General features: G+C 44.9%; 1 protein-coding gene across 1 annotated transcript in view; it reads left to right on the forward strand.

Annotated features, from left to right (window-relative positions):
• The first annotated feature begins 656 nt into the window (after positions 1–656).
• LOC126188784 (uncharacterized) overlaps positions 657–19921 on the forward strand; it is a 401269-nt gene continuing 382004 nt past the window's right edge. Inside the window, exons 1-2 of the mRNA XM_049930397.1 lie at positions 657–682; positions 802–1451. Coding sequence (XP_049786354.1) covers positions 657–682; positions 802–1451 — 676 coding nt within the window. The remainder of the gene's footprint in view (positions 683–801; positions 1452–19921) is intronic.

Here is a 19921-nt window from a genome sequence, read left to right on the forward strand (position 1 = left end):
AACATGGAAATTAAGCGTTTCTGGACACATGTCCACATAACATCTTTTCTTTATTTGTGTGTGAGGAATGTTTCCTGAAAGTTTGGCCGTATCTTTTTGTAACACCCTGTATATCTGATCACCATGATGTTCACGACAATCTTAGGATGGGTTCTACCCGAAACGCGTCAAATAAAGTCTTTGATTTATCAGTTGGTGGCTTTTTATTTAGTGGTAAATACAGCAATTGTGCAGTACTCCTATTAATCTGCCATGTGGTCACACTCTTTCTGCGCTCCTTTATACAATTACAAGACACTCCCTTCACGCCGTGTAGAGAATGACAGATTCCTTAGCCGCCTGCTGCAAACGCCTCAGCTGCCCGTCCCATAACTCCGCCGTTTGTGGCCACAGGTAAACCACCGCCGACGTCACCGCCACCGCCCCCGCCAGTGACTCCACCGCTCTGCCACCCCCGCTGCCTCCGCCGCTCCAGCCGCCTCCACCGCCATCCTGAAGCAGCTCTTATACGCTCTTGCTGTTCTCCTGTGGGACTCTCGACTGCAGCAGGTGTACAGAAGAGCTATTCAGCGAAGCGACATGGAACTTTCAGAGTCGACGAAGAAGTCGTAACTGTCTTAGTAGTGTATCGAAGAGTTAGGAAAGAACCGACGTCGATGACTGTTGGTAACGTAGCAGTGAGGTAGGTAAGAAGAGATGCAGTGTTGAGGAGTGGACACCGATGAAGGGGGGAGCAGCGGACTCGCCGCGGTGCAGTGGTCGCCGTCGAGCGCTCGGCGCGTGGAGCGACCGATGAACTAGAAGGCCGCGCCGCCAGTGGGAGGCTGGGACCGTGGCTAGCGAGTGCGAGGAGCGCCCGGCGCCGGCGCCGCCCCCGCCCCCGCAGCCGCTGTGCGCGGCGGCGGCCGCGAGGCTCCACGGCGGCTGGCGGCGGCCCCCGGCTAGCGGCCAGCCCTCCGCCCCCAGCGCCACGGCCAAGCTGCAGCTCTGCCTGCGGCCGCCCGCCGGGGGCGGCGGGGGCGGCGGCGGCGGATTCGGCCAGCGCGTCGCGGACCTGCCCGGCGGGCCCCCGCCGCCCGAAGACGGCGCCTTCCTGGCGACGCCGCTCAAGCCGGGCCCCGGCGCAAGCCCCGCGGGGGCGGCGTCGGCGTCGGCGGCGACTCAGGCGCGCGTGCAGCGGCGGCGCGGAGGCCTGGGGCGAGACGTGCGCGGCAGCCCCCGCCTCGGCGGCCGGGATCCCGCGCCCTGCCCCCGCGCCGCCCCCGCCGCCCCTCGCATCGCGCCCACCGCTGCCGCCGCCGCCGCCGCCCACGCCACGCACGCCCCCGCGCAGTCTCCGCCGCCCGACAGCGAGCAGGGGGATCCGCCTCCCAGGAAGGTGCGCCGGCCCTTCTACCGGCGCTTCCTCAGCTACGTAAAGCAGGCGTGGACCGGCGTCAAATTCGCTCTAGGTAACTCTCACCCAGCGTTTTTCCTGTCTTTTCTTACTCTTTCGTAAGGAGGATTTATTACACAGTGCCGTCACAACAACAAACTCAGGAGAGCCGAAAACAAATCAACATACACTTTCCTCTAAGCATCACTGTAAATGAATCCTTCAGTTAAAATAGGGGACGAGAACGTCAAACGAGCATAGGTAACACGCTGTCTTGGGGTACACATGATAATATGTTGCATTTCCACGAAAACATAAGGCTAACAAAGCAGAAAAAATACTGCCAATGATAAAATCTGGATAAAATTATTTATTTCTAAAATGGACAGCAGTACCCGGTTTCAGGACACGGGTTCTGTCTTCAGAACCTTGCAGAACTAGCACTCTTGGAAGAACGGATATTGCGGAGACATGGCTTAGCCACAGCCTGGGGGATGTTTCCAGAATGAGATTATCTTAACCACGTGGTTAGGTATTATTACTCATTTAAAATTTTACAGACGCCTGAACAGACACGGTTTATTCGCCCAGAGATCTGCAAGGTGTATTCCACTGACCCCTCGTCACAGGAGAGCCCGTAAAGCCTGGTGTCAAGAGCACAGTACATGGTCATTGGAACAGTGGTCCCCAGTTATGTTCACGGACGAGTCCAGGTATAGTCTGAACAGTGATTCCCGCCGGGTTTTCATCTGGCGTGAACCAGCAACCAGAAACCAACCTCTTAGTGTCCTTGAAAGGGACCTGTAGGGACGTCGTGCTTTGATGGTGTGGGTTGGGATTATGACTGGTGCACGTACACCCCTGCATGTCTTTGACAGAGGAACTGTAACAGGTCAGGTGTATCGGGACGTCATTTTGCACCAGTATGTCCCCCTTTTCAGGGGTGCAGTGGGTCCCACCTTCCTTCTGATGGATGATAACGCACGGCCCCACCGAGCTGCCATGGTGGAGGAGTACCTTGAAACAGAAGATATCAGGCGAATGGAGTGGCCTGCCTGTTCTCCAGACCTAAACCCCATCGAGCACGTCTGGGACGCTCTCGGTTGACGTATCGCTGCACGTCTTCAATCCCCTAGGACACTTCAGGAGCTCCGACAGGCACTGGTGCAAGAATGGGAGGCTATACCCCAGCAGTTGCTCGACCACCTGATCCAGAATATGCAAACCCGTTGGCGGCCTGTGTACGTGTGCATGATGATCATATCGCATATTGATGTCGGGGTACATGCGCAGGAAACAATGGCGTTTTGTAGCACATGTATTTCGGGACGGTTTTCTCAACTTATCACCAATACCGTGGACTTACAGATCTATCGTGTATGTTCCCTATGTGCCTATGCTATTAGCGCCAGTTTTGTGTAGTTCCACGTTGTGTGGCACATATTCTGCAATTATCCTTACTTTATGAGCATGAGTGTACATCAATCAAATAATAGTTAAGGATAGTGAACACTAGAATAAATGAAATGTAAGGTGCTAGCAATCTAGCCGAGAAAGCAGCGCTTGTTGTACACGTATGTATAGCTAACGTCATTGCATAGGGCTAGCAATACCATTTCTCTACCATTCACTATAAACTATTTTGTTGCGACCGACGGTCAATAGCTGTACAAACCATACCGAAGTATTCACCGCCAGTCAGAGTTGATTATGGCACTAACAACTCTGCTCTGTCCTATGATCTTTTCACTTTCTCCTTAAAACAACAAAATGTTATTTGTATTTCAGCCTCAGATTATTTTTTATTTTAAAAGTCATTTATTCCGTGCCAAATGTTGCAGATAAAAACAAAACAAAAACTACAAAAATATGACAAACTAAAATTGTAATATGTATGTTTTAAAATATCAGATAGGTCTCTAAATTTGCAGTAAATAAATAAATATTTTTTTCGTAAGCAAGGTAGATGAATTGCCATTTTCACTATTCGTATAATCAAGGGTTAGCCGCATGCGGTTCTTGCCTCAGTTTGTCGCGGCTTCTGTTGTCACTTCGCAATCGGGTTGCGGTAACGAAAGACAGCAGGTTACCTGCGCAGCTGAGCCGAGCGCGAGGCGGCTTGAAAAAGCGCGAAGAATTTCCCCTCATTCTCTAATGGGCCAGCACTCAGTGGCAGCTGGGTAGCGGTACAGACGGCAGCGGACAGACGAAACATTCTCTCCCCCCTTTTGCGCAGCAGGCGGTCGCCTCGCAACACTGCTGGATCGGCAACTGTCACGAACAACAAGCAACATGAACATAATGCAACACAATCTGTGTCTACCAGACACCTCTTCATACATTCTACCATTATAAACATGTTGAAGCGTGGTACAGTATTCAAAATTCAGGCTGCTTGTTTTAGCTTGAGACAACCAAATACCTCGAAATCGACGCCTCGTTCGAAAAAAAAACCATGCTCTAGGTGAATAGTTAATGTTACTAAGGGGACAGCTATCTGTGCTAAAACTGGCCACGTCGTAACCACTCATCTTGCGTTGGCATGGTTAACTTCCTATTTTCAAATGTGAACCCCTTCATTTTTATTCCATATTGGGATTCTATTCCTAATAATACAGGGTGGCAATTATTGAACTATATGAAAAGAAATCCCCCCATGAACCACAGACCTTACCGTTGGTGGGGAGACTTCCGTGCCTCAGCAATACAGATAGCCGTACCGTAGGGCAACCACAACGGAGGGGTATCTGTTGAGAGGCCAGACAAACGTGTGGTTCCTGAAGAGGGACAGCAGCCTTTTCAGTAGTTGCAGGGGCAACAGGCTGGATGATTGTCTGATATGGCCTTGTAACACTAACCAAAACGGCCTTGCTGTGTTGGTACTGCGTGCGGCTGAAAGCAAGGGGAAACTACAGCCGTAATTTTTCCCAAGGGCATGCAGCTTTACTGTATGGTTAAATGATGATGGCGTCCTCTTGGGTAAAATATTCTGGAGGTAAAATAGTCCCCCATTCGGATCGTTATCAGGAGAAAGAAAACTGGCGTTCTACGGATCGGAGCGTGGAATGTCAGATCCCTTAATCGGTCAGGTAGGTTAGAAAATTTAAAAAAGGAAATGGATAGGTTAAAGTGGGAATTAGCGACGTTCGGAGGCAGGAGGAACAAGACTTTTGGTCAGGCGAATACAGGGTTATAAATACAAAATCAAAAAGGGGTAATGCAGGATTAGGTTTAATAATGAATAAGAAAGTAGGAATGCGGGTAAGCTACTATTAACAGCGTAGTGAACGCATTATTGTGGCCAAGATAGACACGAAGCCCACGCCTACTACAGTAGTACAGGTTTATATGCCAACTAGCTCGGCAGATGACGAAGAAATTGAAGAAATTTATGATGAGATAAAAGAAATTATTCAGATAATGAAGGGAGACGAAAATTTAATAGTCATGGGTGGCTGGAATTCGAGAGTAGGAAAAGGAAGAGAAGGAAACGTAGTAGGTGAATATGGATTGGGGGTAAGAAATGAAAGAGGAAGCTGCCTGGTAGAATTTTGCACAGAGCATAACTTAATCATAGCTAACACGTGGTTCAAGAATCATGAAAGGGAGTTGTATACATGGAAGAAGCCTGGAGATACTAGAAGGTATTAGATAGATAATATAATGGTAAGACAGAGATTTAGGAACCAGGTTTTAAATTGTAAGACATTTCCAGGGGCAGATGTGGACTCTGACCACAATCTATTGGTTGTGAACTGTAGATTAAAACTGAAGAAACTGCAAAACGGTGGGAATTTCAGGAGATGGGACCTGGATAAACTGAAAGAACCAGAGGTTGTACAGAGTTTCAGGGAGACCATAAGGGAACAATTGACAGGAATGGGGGAAAGAAATACAGTAGAAGAAGAGTGGGTAGCTTTGAGGGATGAAGTAGTGAAGGCAGCAGAGGATCAACTAAGTAAAAAGACGAGGGCTAGTAGAAATCCTTGGGTAACAGAAGAGATATTGAATTTAATTGATGAAAGGAGAAAATATAAAAATGCAGTAAATGAAGCAGGAAAAAGGAATGCAAACGTCTCAAAAACGAGATCGACATGAAGTGCAAAATGGATAGGCAGGGATGGCTAGAGGACAAATATAAGGATGTAGAGGCTTATCTCACGAGGGGTAAGATAGATAATGGCTACAGAAAAATTAAAGAGACCTTTGGACAAAAGAGAACCACTTGTATGAATATCAAGAGCTCAGATGGAAACCCAGTTCTAAGCAAAGAAGGGAAAGTAGAAATGTGGAAGGGGTATATAGAGGGTCTATACAAGGGCGATGTACTTGAGGACAATATTCTGGAAATGGAAGAGGATGTAGCTGAAGATGAAATGGGACATATGATATTGCGTGAAGAGTTTGACAGAGTACTGAAAGACCTAAGTCGAAGTAAGGCCCTGGGAGTAGAAAACATTCCATTAGAACTACTGACAGCCTTGGGAGAGCCAGCCCTGACAAAACTCTACTATCTGGTGAGCAAAATGTGTGAGACAGGCGAAATTCCCTCGGACGTCAAGAAGAATATAATAATTCCAATCCCAAAGAAAGCAGGTGTTGACAGATGTGAAAATTACCGAACTATCAGTTTAATAAATCACGGCTGCAAAATACTAACGTGAATTCTTTACAGACGAATGGAAAAACTGGTAGAAATGATCTCGGGGAAGATCAGTTTGGATTCCGTAGAAATATTGGAACACGTGAGGCAATACTGACCCTACGACTTAACTTAGAAGAAAGATTAAGGAAAGGCAAACCACGTTTCTAGCATTTGTAGACATAGAAAAAGCTTTTGACAATGTTGACTGGAATACTCTCTTTCAAATTCTGAAGGTGGCAGGGGTAAAATACAGAGAGCGAAAGGCTATTTACAATTTGTACAGAAACCAGATGGCAGTTGTAAGAGTTGAGGGGCATGAAATGGAAGGAGTGGTTGGGAAGGGAGTGAGACAGGGTTACAGCCTATCCCCGATGTTATTCAATCTGTATATTGAGCAAGCAGTAAAGTAAAAAAAAAAAAAGAAAAATTCGGAGTTGTTATTAAAATCCATGGAGAAGAAATAAAAACTTTGAGGTTCGCCTATGACATTGTAATTCTGTCAGAGACAGCAAAGGACCTGGAAGAGCAGCTGAACGGAATGGTCATTGTCTTGAAAGGAAGATATTAGATGAATATCGAGAAAAGCAAAACGAGGATTATGGAATGTAGTCGAATTAAGTCGGGTGATGCTGAGGGAATTAGATTAGGAAATGAGACACTTAAAGTAGAAAAGGGGGAGCAAAATAACTATTGATGGTCGAAGTAGAGAGGACATATAATGTAGACTGGCAATGGCAATGAAAGCGTTTCTGAAGAAGAGAAATTTGTTAACATCGAGTGTAGAATTAAGTGTCAGTAAGTCGTTTCTGAATGTATTTGTATGGAGTGTAACCATGTATGGAAGTGAAACATGGACTATAAATAGTTTGGACAAGACGAGAATAGAAGCTTTCGAAATGTGGTGCTATAGAAGAATGCTGAAGATCACATGGGTAGATCACATAACTAATGAGGAGGTATTGAATAAAATTGGGGAGAAGAGGAATTTGTGGCACAACATGACTGGAAGAAGGGATCGGTTGGTAGGACATGTTCTGAGACATCAAGGGATCACCAATTTAGTATTGGAGGATAGCGTGAAGGGTAAAAATCGCCGAGGGAGACCAAGAGATGAATACACTAAGCAGATTCTGAAGGTTGTAGGCTGCAGCACGTACTGGGAGATGAAGCAGCTTGCACAGGATAGAGTAGCATGGAGAGCTGCATCAAACCAGTCTCAGGGCTGAAGATCACAACAATAACAACAACAACAACAACAACAACAACAATGAAAAGAAAGATAAATTAGTCACAAACTATAGCGTGCACACACTGTGTTCAACATGTAAACGTCAGTACAGATATTCGGGTTTAGGTTATGACATGTTCGATATGGCTGCCATCATTGGCGATGATCTGGCGCAGACGAATATCGAAATTCTGCATGACACTGAAGTGTCGGAACATCGATGGTGTCGATGAGCTCCAATGGCTGTTTTCCGCTGAGCAATGGTTTTGGAGTTATTACTGTACACCTTGTCTTCAATATAGCCCCACAAAAAGAAGTCGCATTTATTCAGATCCGGAGAATATGGCAGCCAATCGAGGCCTATGCTAGTAGCCTCTGGGTACTCCAGAGCCAGAGTGCGGTCCCCAAAGTGCTCCTCCAGGGCATCAAACATTGTCCTGCTTCGATGGGGTAGAACTCCGTCTTGCATGAATCACATCTTGTCGAAACCAGGGTCACTTTGGATAATGGGGATGAAATCATCTTCCACAACCTTCAAGTACCGTTTGATAGTCATCGTGCCATCAGGGAATATCTCACTGATTATTCCATGACTGGACACTGCACATCACACAGCCACCTGTTGAAGGTGAAAAGACTTCTCGATCGCGAAATGCGGATTCTCAGTCCCCCAAACGCGCCAATTTCGCTTATTGACGGACCCATCCAAATGAAAGTGGGCTTCGTCGCTTAACCAAACCATATTAATTTCCATCGTGCCCCGCCCCAAACCGTGCAGTTTGAACGTCCTAACGCAAACCGTTCAGAAATTATGACGATTTTATTTCATATTTCAGTAATTGTCACCCTCTACGTTCCCTCTGCTCGACCCCTTGTTTCCCATTCGTCGAAATGGCGGTGTAATCGACAAATATCAAGTGCGCCTGATTTCGCAATAAAGAAACGACCCATTTGGTTGTACATCTCATTCACAATGTAAACGTAAACCTTTGTGCTCTAACGGTTAATATTTATGTTCGAAATTTAATGTCGCAAATTTGATTGTACCATACACTACGGTTTGTCGTTTCAGTGTCTGGTTAGAAACTAAGTTTATCGTGATCCAGGAACAACGACGTGGAACTTATAGTTTTCTGTTCCCATCGATATTCTTGATATCGGCGAGTCCCTCGCTTCTCAGCACAGCGGTGCTTGATTTCGATGAGTATCTACGGCAGCTTCCGCCTGTTTCTCTCGCTTCACGGACATTTTACCTTATTACACTGGTTGTGATTTGTACTTACTGGTAGCTGCGTAGCGGCCAGCGAGAGAGTTACTGATGTTGGATGGAAACAAACACCGAAATCAGTCACCCTGATGGCGGGGTTTGTGGGCGGCCACCGAAATCACTAATTCTGGTTGTTTGGCGACTCACCAGAATCAAACCCATAGGCAACAAAAAACTACATACCGTACAAATAAATAGCTTATTTGCCAGAAATGTTAATGTCTATTCATATTATTTATATCGTACAATCACATCTCCAATACTCAGGTAACTTTTGAACATCAGTATCAATAGTTAGGACACAAAGGTTCACATTTACACCTTAAATGCAATGTAGAATTAAATGCGTCGGTTCTTAATCGCCAAAACAGGCACTCTTGATATATGTCGATTACAGCGCCATTTATATCTACATCTAAGTGATTAATCTGCTATTCAAAATAAAGTGCCTATCAGAGGGTTCAGTGAACCACCTTCAAGCTCTCTCTCTACCGTTCCACTCTCGAACGGCACGCTGGTAAAACGAGCACTTAAATTTTTTTGTGCGAGCCCTGATTTCTCTTATTTTATCATGAATATCATTTCCTCGTATCTAGGTGGGTGGCAACAGAATGTTTTCGCAATCTGAGGTGAAAACTGGTGATTGAAATTACATGAGGAGATTCCATCGCAACGAAAAACGCCTTTGTTTTAATGATTGCCACTCCATTTCAGGTGTTCAAATGGTTCAAATGGCTCTGAGCACTATGGGACTTAACTTCTGTGGTCATCACTCCCCTAGAACTTAGAACTACTTAAACCTAACTAACCTAAGGACAGCACACACATCCATGCCCGAGGCAGGATTCGAAACTGCGACCGTAGCAGTCGCGCGGTTCCGGACTGAGCGCCTTAACCGCGAGACCACCGCGGCCGGCCCATTTCAGGTGTCATGTCTGTGGCACTATCTCCCCTATTTCGCGATGATACAAAGCGAGCTGCCCTTCTTTGAACTTTTTCGATGTCATCCGTCAGTCCCACCTGATGCGGATTCCACACTGCACAGCAATACTCCACAATAGGGCGGACAAGCGTGGTGTAAGCAGTCTCTCTTGTACACCTGTTGCACTAAATTATTTACCACAAATAGGAAACAATGGTTTGAATAAACCGTATGTATTTTCGTATTTCGAATGCACAATAATATGTGGGCCACCATTTGAAAATACAGAGGAGTGGTGGGTAGCAAAGGCAGACGTCCGCTTCGCTACTATTAACTCTTCACCTAGAACATTTTTTTCGTACGATACGTCGTTCTCGATATATTTAGGTGTCTCATGTTAAAACAAACACCCTATGACCCTGTGTATACACTGAGCACATGTCACATGCATCCAATTATGAGCTCAGATATAACAAATCACCTACAATATAGGACCTTCTCCGGAGCACAAGTTCAATGATTTCATCCCGTGACAATAGTGTTCAATACGCCTACAAAGTGCAGCTGTTTAGCATATGATCGCTATAACGCATATACATGACAACCTGCGTACCACACAGGCAATACAAGTGATGGATCCTATTGTGATCACGTAGACATGGATACAATTAGATTTTAAATATCCACAGGTTTTTATGTTTTCTAAATCCACATCAGTTTTAACATCATAAATGTTACATACTTTAGACACATGTCATTTGATATGGATGTACACAATACGTAAGTAACCTTATATATCTTCTGTAATATACACATAACATTCTAATGTCATGGACATCGATATACACGTAATTGTTTTTAATCTGTATCAGACTGTTTGATTGTGTGAAATCAAGAATTGTTACAAAGATACGAGGGTCACTCCAAAAGAAATGCACACTATTTTTTTAATCCATCTTTTATTCTACATGTTTGAAAGTTTTACAGTGTGTAAGTACATCCTTTAGGAACAATATTTTCATTTCTCCACATAATTTCCATCCCTCTCAACTGCCTTACGCCATCTTGGAACCAGCGCCTGTATACCCGCACGGTAAAATTCTGGACCAACCTGTTGGAGCCACTGTTTGGCAGTGTGCACAAGGGAGTCAGCATCTTCAAACCTTGTTCCACGTAGAGAGTCTTTCAGTTTCCCAAAGAGATGATAGTCACATGGAGCTAGGTCAGGACTGTAAGTTGGGTGTTTCAGTGTTGTCCATCCGAGTTTTGTGATCGCTTCCATGGTTTTTTTACTGACATGTGGCTGTGGATTGTCGTGCAACAGCAAAACATCGTGCTTTTGCCGATGTGGTCGAACACTACTCAGTCAAGCTTGAAGTTTCTTCATTGTCGCCACATATGCATCAGAATTTATGGTGGTTCCACTTGGCATGATGCCAACAAGTAAGAGTCCTTCGGAAACGAAAAACATCATAGCCATAACTTTTCCAGCAGAAGGTGTGGTTCTGAATCTATTTTTCTTGGGTGAATTTGCATGATGTCACTCTATTGATTACCTCTTCGTCACTGGTGAAAAATGATGGAACCATGTTTCATCACTTGTCACAATTCTTCCAAGAAATTCTTCTCCACCATTCTCGTACTGTTCCAAAAGTTCGCTGCATACCGTTTTTCTTGTTTCTTTGTGAGCTACTGTCAACATCCTGGGAACCCACTTGGCACAAACCTTTTTTTAACGCCAACGCTTTCAGTATTCTGCAAACACTTCCTTCCCCTATCCCAACGTAGCGTGACAATTCGTTCACTGTGATGCGTCTGTCAGCAGTCACCAATTCGTTAACACTCTGTACAATGTCTGGAATGTGTGCAGTACGAGGCCTGCCGCTGCGAGGACAATCCTCAATATTGCCGTGCCCGCTTTCATCACGTAACCTGCTTGCCCACCGACTAACTGTACTGCGATCGACAGCAGCATCTCCTTACACCTTTTTCAACCTCTTGTGGATGTTTCCCACTGTCTCGTTTTCACAGCACGTTGCTTCCGACGAACGTCATGTGTAGCAGCCATCTTGAAGACATGCTGTGACGGCGCCACTCACGGGAGCAGGTTGAACTAAGTTTGAAAACAAGCGGGAAGGATGTATCTACATACTGTAAAACTTTCACACACGCAGAATAAAAACTGTATTTTTACAAAAATAGTGTGCATTTCTTTTGGAGTGACCATCGTATTACGTCAGGGTGGCTTAACAAAGGTTTTGCGTACCGTCAGAGGTGCTTTATTTTTTGTGGGCTACATTATTTATGCTACATCAAGTTGTCGCACTTCTCTCTCTAATACTACTGATTATTTAAATGATAGATAATGCTTTATATTCTGTTTTATATTACTTTGTTGCAAATATAGGGTGCAATGTATGAAGCAACGAACATATTTATGAATATGGGAACCCATATTGTCATAATATCTTTGTACCAAATTTTGATTTCACCTAAACAAACAGTGTGATTCTACTGATTTTACAACATTCCTCTGCAGCTATATTAATATTACAAAATTTATTCTCCAATTGCGAATTCTTTTGACATCAGCTGTACCCATCAGTGACACTTGAAAATTTGTGTTGGACCATAACTCGAGCTCGTGCTCAGATACCTGAATGGTTAAGATGACCGCTCGCAATAAGCTGGAAATCCGGGTTAAAGTCATTCTCTGCCCAAATCTTCATGTCACCATTAGGTAATATTTCCATGTCTAATACAAATGATGCCAAAAGAGTTCCCAACTGGCCAATACATTTCGTAATAAAACAACTTTATTGATAGCTTATGCGTGAGTGAATTTTTGCGCACAGTAACTGTAAGCAGATTGACAAAAAACTACTATTTCCCAGCATAAGCAAGTAAAAACTCATAAAATTTTAATGTTTCGACTTTCTGATTGCAATAGTACCAAAAGAAAACGATAACATGGTAAAAGAGGCCGAAAAATACGCACACATATCTATATCATATAAATTACCAATATCAGTATTGCATTTGATAATAAGAATAAATTTTCGAAAGGCTGTTTTATGCAGGGGTAAAGACGTTACTGGTGCAGTGTTCTAATAGTTAAATCAATAGGCTACATGACGTTTGGTGACGATTTTATTAGAATTCATCAGAGTGAAAACTGACACGCTGTGTTAAACGGTTCCGGAAGTACTGGAGGTGAACAACTTCGCTAAATTACCCCGTGTGTCGAGATCACAATTAAAACTGAGATTATGAATTATTATCAATCTACAAAAAGGAGAATTTTTAATTAATACCTGTCAGGAGTTGGCCTTTCTGTTCACGACAAAACAATATCACCTATCTTCAGAGGGGCTATTGAGTTATGTGTTACAAACATAACTTGTCATGAGCTGTACTTTATGTGCAAGCATTGAGCAAGCCAGTGGTATAAAGATGTTTCCTAGGAATATGAGAACAGTTCACAAAGTAAATAATACATTTAATTCTTTGAGTTTACATGCATTGGTGGCTGGTGATAAAAATTTTACAACTGTATTAGAGTCACCCTGAACAATACGGTGTAAATATTGTCAACATTTCCTGTTACAAGTGTTCACCATGGGTTATATGTTTCATATCTCAAATTATCTTCAGTAATATTTCGCATTTCTTTTTAATTACCAGTAAAACCGTTGTGGTGGTCACTTCGACTCCATAAAGTATGGTGTAGCGTTGTATATGCTTTTGTCTCGTTGCTGACTGACAAAATGTATGTTCACTTTCGAATCATATCTTTTTTCCAATATTTGTAATATATTATTATTATTGTTGGAAAAGATGGGACTTTCTTCTTATTAAAATATTAATATACCGCTAAAAAATTATAATTAGTATAAACAGGAATACTCTGTGTTCGGTTTTCGTCATTATTATCGTCGTTGTTAGGTAATAGTCTCGATTCCGAACTTAAGTGTTGGATTTAATTGAGGATTCTGATCTCGAATTTGATGTAGTAGTGTGGTGACTACACAGAATATTTTGCTGTTGGAGCTGAGTACATTGGAACACGGATATCAAAGAACTATCGTCTATAGAGCCAAAAAACAAATACCAGATGTACGTTTCTCCTAAGTGTCCGTCAAATCAAAGGCCAGTCACTTCAAAATCGTTATTGAATCTACTTCCCAGCAAACAACCATCAATAATTTCGAAAAAAATGGTTGAAGAGATTCGACTGAGGCGGCAGGTACAACTCATGAGAAGTGTCTCATCGAAGTTTACATGGGCATCACAAATCATCAGTGGTTCTGGAACAATGCTTCCTATCTTTCTAGGGCCGTTACCTCTGAAAGAGAGCAGATGTTAGCCAGCATTCCCAACAAACTGTAGTGCTAAATAAACATTAGATTAATAAAAGCATTTTTGTACATTCCTGTTTTGAAAACGACTAAAGATAAGTAACATTTAGTTAACGTTCGGACAAATAAAATTCACATATTTTCGAACTGAGAAATGTTTAATGAAAAAATTGTTGGTACTACTTATATCCAACAACCCTTCTGTATTAGATTGCTTGTCAACAAATGCACATTTTAAGTCATTGCTCGAATTTCGTTTAACTACTCGCTTTTGTTTTCATTGCTGTCATTGCCTTCCACACCTGTAGGTTGTAGCAAATAATATGAACATTTTGAATCCTCTTTGTGAAAATAATGTATATTTGCCACCAACCTTTCGCCAGAATGTTGCAGTTTTATCAAAACCTATATGTCGGCTTCGCAGAGTCCCACGAATTGAACTTTGGCTTGAATTCTACGTTTTCAAAATGTTCCTTCACTCTCTAAAAATTGTCTTAGAACCTAGTCATTTAGTTGATTACAGAAAGAACGAGTCGTATCGCCCTATTGGCTGGGAGGCTGCGAGGAGTTCTTCAGCTGCCTAATAGGAAATGGTTGCCTGCCCCTGCGCAGAGTAGCCCTTGTCCTCACGGTGTATAAGAGACGTTTCTTAAGTATAGGTGGCTGTAATAGGAGAGTGTATAGCGTGGAGTGTCCGACTCTGTAGGTGAGTGGTCAGCATGTCCGACTGCCTTCCATAGCAGCCGGAATTATTTTTTGGTGGGAGGACTGGAACTGGATACACTCAACATCCTGGTACCAGTCGTAGAGCTACTTGACCGATTAGTAATGGCACCAGGCTTGCTAACCCTACAACGGCCAGGAGTGCAATGCGCTGACCTCGCATGCCTCCATAATGCATCCACATAACGCCATTGGCTGATATGACACAGTGGTCGGCTGGGTCTGTTTGTCCCATCTTGTAATATGTGTGTTGAGAGAATGGAGAGGGTGAAGGGAATTGCTGGCATATAACTTACCCCCTTTGAATAGCAGGAAGGGGGCTCACAGAGCCCATATGACGGACAGATCACAATCAGTGTTGTGATATAATCTCACTTGAAGAGACAATGCAAAGAGATTTGGAATTTAATCCAGGACATTGATTTGTTATTGGGCAGTTTTCCCAAAAGTGTTACATAACTTGATTAATAAACCACTGTTCAGCTTAGACTTCCAAGTCAATTCAAATTACAAGTGTCACATGGAAGTATGCAAGTTTGGTTCAAATGGCTCTGAGCACTATGGGACTTAACATCTATGGTCATCAGTCCCCTAGAACTTAGAACTACTTAAACCTAACTAACCTAAGGACATCACACAACACCCAGCCATCACGAGGCAGAGAAAATCCCTGACCCCGCCGGGAAGCGAACCCGGGAACCCGGACGTGGGAAGCGAGAACGCTACCGCACGACCTCGAGATGCGGACGAAGTATGCAAGTATCTGAAACAAACACCAATGATTGTGAAGTTAGTAAGTACTTCTTCACTTCATTTCTGTTTGGTGGTGAAAGCTACAGATAATTTTTCTATGAGCTGAATCCACTCACTGACTCTTAGATTGGCACAGAGGCTGAACAACAAGTGGGTCATAAAAATATTTTTCTCTAAAAGGCAGAGTCCCTGGCAGTTATGCACTGGGCGGCAGGTTCGGAACAGAGATCTGTGATCGGTGCCCCCGTCCCGTGACAGTCGCATCAGAGGACAGGTGACTGAACTCGACAAGTTTTAGACTCGCATTGTCAGAAGAAGAAGAAAAAAAAAGAATCTGATAGACTCAAAATAGATTAGTAGTAATTGATGTAAAAGTTTCATAAGGCAGCCGGAGACTGGCTCACCAAAATTACTTTTGCAGCAGGAATGAGAACTCGCGAGTCTTCATGTGCAGCTGCACTCATTGGACGAAACGTCAAACTAACCTCAAAATGGAAGAAAATTTCTGCTTTCTGCAACCATTCACGTCATTTCAGTTTTAGAACGAAGGTAAGCATGTGCAGAAGTTTTGCACGATGTGACAAAGAGGATGCGAAGTCATTTGTTTTGAGAGTTTTTGCTTTTCTGAGTTAACTGAGGCTCTCAGTTAATTAAACTCAACGTGCGCTTATGCAAGGGAACTGGTGCTCGTAAGTGCTTTTCTGGGTACTTCCTGCATTCTGTTAGATAATTCAGCAGTGATTGGCAGTTCATGTGGACGCAGCTAATTGTACATCATTATCGTTATTTCGTTTCCTATACTGCTCACCTGCGCCAAGGTATTATTGTGTATGTTTAATGATCCACTTGAACCACTGTGCACATAATAATTACTGGTATTGTACTAGCTGTTACCCGCGGCTGCGCACTTATCAGTAGTTTTGCTAGTAATTTATAAATACCTGGGTGTATACTGGTATAAATATCTGTGTGTGTATGTATATACACTGAGACACCAAAGAAACTAGTGTAAGAAAGCGTATTCAAATAAAAAGATATCTGCTGCGGTCGGCAACGCCTATATAAGACAACAAGTGTCTGGCGTAGTTGTTAGATCGGTTACTGCTGCTACAATGGCAGGTTATCAAGGTTTAAGTGAGTTTGAATGTGGCGTTATAGTCGGCGCTCGAGCGATGGCACACAGCATCTCCGAGGTAGCGATGAAGGGGAGATTTTCCCGTACGACCATTTCACGAGTGTACCGTGAATATCAGGAATCCGGTAAAACGTCAAATCACCGACATCGGCCGGAAAAAGATACTGCAAGGACGGGACCAACGACGACTGAAGAAAATCGTTCGACGTGACAGAAGTGCAACGCTTCCGCAAATTGCTGCAGATTTCAATGTTGGGTCATCAACAAGTGTCAGCGGACGAACCATTCAACGAAACATCATCGACATAGGTTTTCGGAGCCGAAGGCCCATTCGTGTACCCTTTATGACTGCACGACACAAAGCTTTACGCCTCACCTGGGCCTGTCGACACCGACATTGGACTGTTGATGACTGGAAAATGTTGTTTGGTCAGACGAGTCTCGTTTCAAATTGTTTCAAGCGGATGGACGTGTACGGACATGGAGACAGCCTCGTGAATCCATGGACCCTGGATGTCAGCAGGGGACTTTGAAGCTGGTAGAGGCTCTGCAATGGTGTGGGGCGTGTGCAGTTGGAGTGATATGGGACCCCTGATACGTCTGGATACGAGTCTGACAGGTGACATGTAAGTAAGCATCCTGTCTGATCACCTGCATCCATTCATGTCCATTGTGCATTCCGACGGACTTGGGCAATTCCAACAGGACAATGCGACACCCTGAGCGTCCAGAATTGCTACAGAGTGGCTCCAGGAACACTGTTCTGAGTTTAAACACTTCCGCTGGCCACCGAACTCCTCAGACATGAACATTATTGAAGATAATGTGAGGACCGGGCGTGAGTCGTGCTTCGGTAGCTCAGATGGTAGAGCACTTGCCCGCGAAAGGCAAAGGTCCCGAGTTCGAGTCTCGGTCGGGCACACAGTTTTAATCTGCCAGGAAGTTTCATATCAGCGCACACTCCGCTGCAGAGTGAAATCTCATTCTGGAAACATCCCCCAGGCTGTGGCCAAGCCATGTCTCCGCAACATCCTTTCTTTCAGGAGTGCTAGTTCTGCAAGGTTCGCAGGAGAGCTTCTGTAAAGTTTGGAAGGTAGGAGACGAGATACTGGCAGAAGTAAAGCTGTGAGGACGGGGCGTGAGTCGTGCTTCGGTAGCTCAGATGGTGCCGGCACGGTAGCTCAGCGTGTTCGGTCAGAGGGTTAGCTGCCCTCTGTAATAAAAAAACTGAGTTAATGGATCAATAAAGAACGTCCGCCACGAACAATTGCAACGAACTATAACGAACAACATGAGACTAAAAAAAAGATGGTAGAGCACTTGCCCGCGAAAGGCAAAGGTCCCGAGTTCGAGTCTCGGTCGGGCACACATTTTTAATCTGCCAGGAAGTTTCATTATTGAACATATTTGGGATGCCTTGCAACGTGCTGTTCAGAAGAGGTCTCCAGCCGTTCGTACTCTTACGCGTTGTGAACATGCCTGCAGGATTCATCGTGTTAGTGGCCTCCAGCGCTACTTCAGACATTAGTCGAGTCCATGCCACGTCGTGTTGCGGCGCTCCCGTGTGCTCGCGTGTGACCTACACGATGTTAGGCAGGTTTACCAGTTCCTCTGGCTCTTCAGTGCATGTTTGTAGTGCTGGTGGATAAGTACATAATGAATGAGTTCTCGGAGTATTCAAAACTGTCTCTACAGTCTACTTCCTTGATGTGAGTATCTGGTGGACGCAAAGAGCGAAGTCTAGGTTAAATTTGACATTGTCTCCAAAAAGTAGCCGAAAAACCTAGCGCGTTGACCTATGCATCCCAACCAAATAAATTCATTTGAAAGCATGCATTAAATTTTCTATTTAAAAATAAAATGTGGATGTATGCTTTCCCGGCGTATACAGCTGGCGAAGAGTTCTCGGGCTTCCAGCCGGGTGGCGGTGTCTTCAAACTGCGACGTTTCGACGAGTGACATACTCATCATCTTCTGGCGAAGTGCCGAGACTTTGCGGATGCCGGTCCCTTTATACCTGCGGTGTGCCCCCCACCACCAGGCCGCGGGAGGCTGGGTCCAGAGGAGCCGGCGGGCGAGGTGGAGGGGGAAGCGGGTGCGCCGTTCGTGTCTCCGTCAGAGCATTGTGATCGCGTCTCGTGAGCTGGACGGTTCTTGTTGCGTTCCTGGCGTATTGCGGCTAATGCTGGATTCCAGGCCGCGCTCAGTTGGTAGCCTTCGTCCCTGTTCACAAGATTCTCGTGGACCCGTATTTCTATTGATTCTTTAATGACGCTATCCCAATAGCTCCCGGCTCGGCACAGCACCCTGGTGTTTTCGAAGTCAAAGGTGTGGTTTTCTTTGATGCTATGTTCCGCTATAGCAGATTTCTCTATCTGTCCAAGCCGAACATGCCTGATGTGTTCTTCGCACCTTTTAGAGATGCAGCGCTGCGTTTGACCAATGTACTGCACACCACATTCGCAGGCAATGTTGTATATACCAGGTGTGTTTAGTTTGAGTGGGTCTTTAGCTGAGCCCAGCAGCTCTTTCGTCTTCGGCGGTGGTCGGAAGACGGTATTTATGTTAGATTTTCTTAATAGCCTCCCGATTTTGGCCGATGTGGGCCCCAAATATGGGAGAAAGGAGTGTCTCTTGTTCACTTCCTCTACCTCAGATTTGTCAGCCTGTCTCCTCTTGAAGGCCCTGTCAATCTGTGTTTTACTGTACCCGTATTTCGGAAAAACGGGTACAGTAAAACACAGATTGACAGGGCCTTCAAGAGGAGACAGGCTGACAAATCTGAGGTAGAGGAAGTGAACAAGAGCCTCGCTTTTCTCCCATATTTGGGGCCCACATCGGCCAAAATCGGGAGGCTATTAAGAAAATCTAACATAAATACCGTCTTCCGACCACCGCCGAAGACGAAAGAGCTGCTGGGCTCAGCTAAAGACCCACTCAAACTAAACACACCTGGTATATACAACATTGCCTGCGAATGTGGTGTGCAGTACATTGGTCAAACGCAGCGCTGCATCTCTAAGAGGTGCGAAGAACACATCAGGCATGTTCGGCTTGGACAGATAGAGAAATCTGCTATAGCGGAACATAGCATCAAAGAAAACCACACCTTTGACTTCGAAAACACCAGGGTGCTGTGCCGAGCCGGGAGCTATTGGGATAGCGTCATTAAAGAATCAATAGAAATACGGGTCCACGAGAATCTTGTGAACAGGGACGAAGGCTACCAACTGAGCGCGGCCTGGAATCCAGCATTAGCCGCAATACGCCAGGAACGCAACAAGAACCGTCCAGCTCACGAGACGCGATCACAATGCTCTGACGGAGACACGAACGGCGCACCCGCTTCCCCCTCCACCTCGCCCGCCGGCTCCTCTGGACCCAGCCTCCCGCGGCCTGGTGGTGGGGGGCACACCGCAGGTATAAAGGGACCGGCATCCGCAAAGTCTCGGCACTTCGCCAGAAGATGATGAGTATGTCACTCGTCGAAACGTCGCAGTTTGAAGACACCGCCA

The sequence above is a fragment of the Schistocerca cancellata genome, chromosome 5 (assembly GCF_023864275.1).
Source record: "Schistocerca cancellata isolate TAMUIC-IGC-003103 chromosome 5, iqSchCanc2.1, whole genome shotgun sequence".
NCBI classification, from domain to species: Eukaryota; Metazoa; Arthropoda; class Insecta; order Orthoptera; family Acrididae; genus Schistocerca; species Schistocerca cancellata.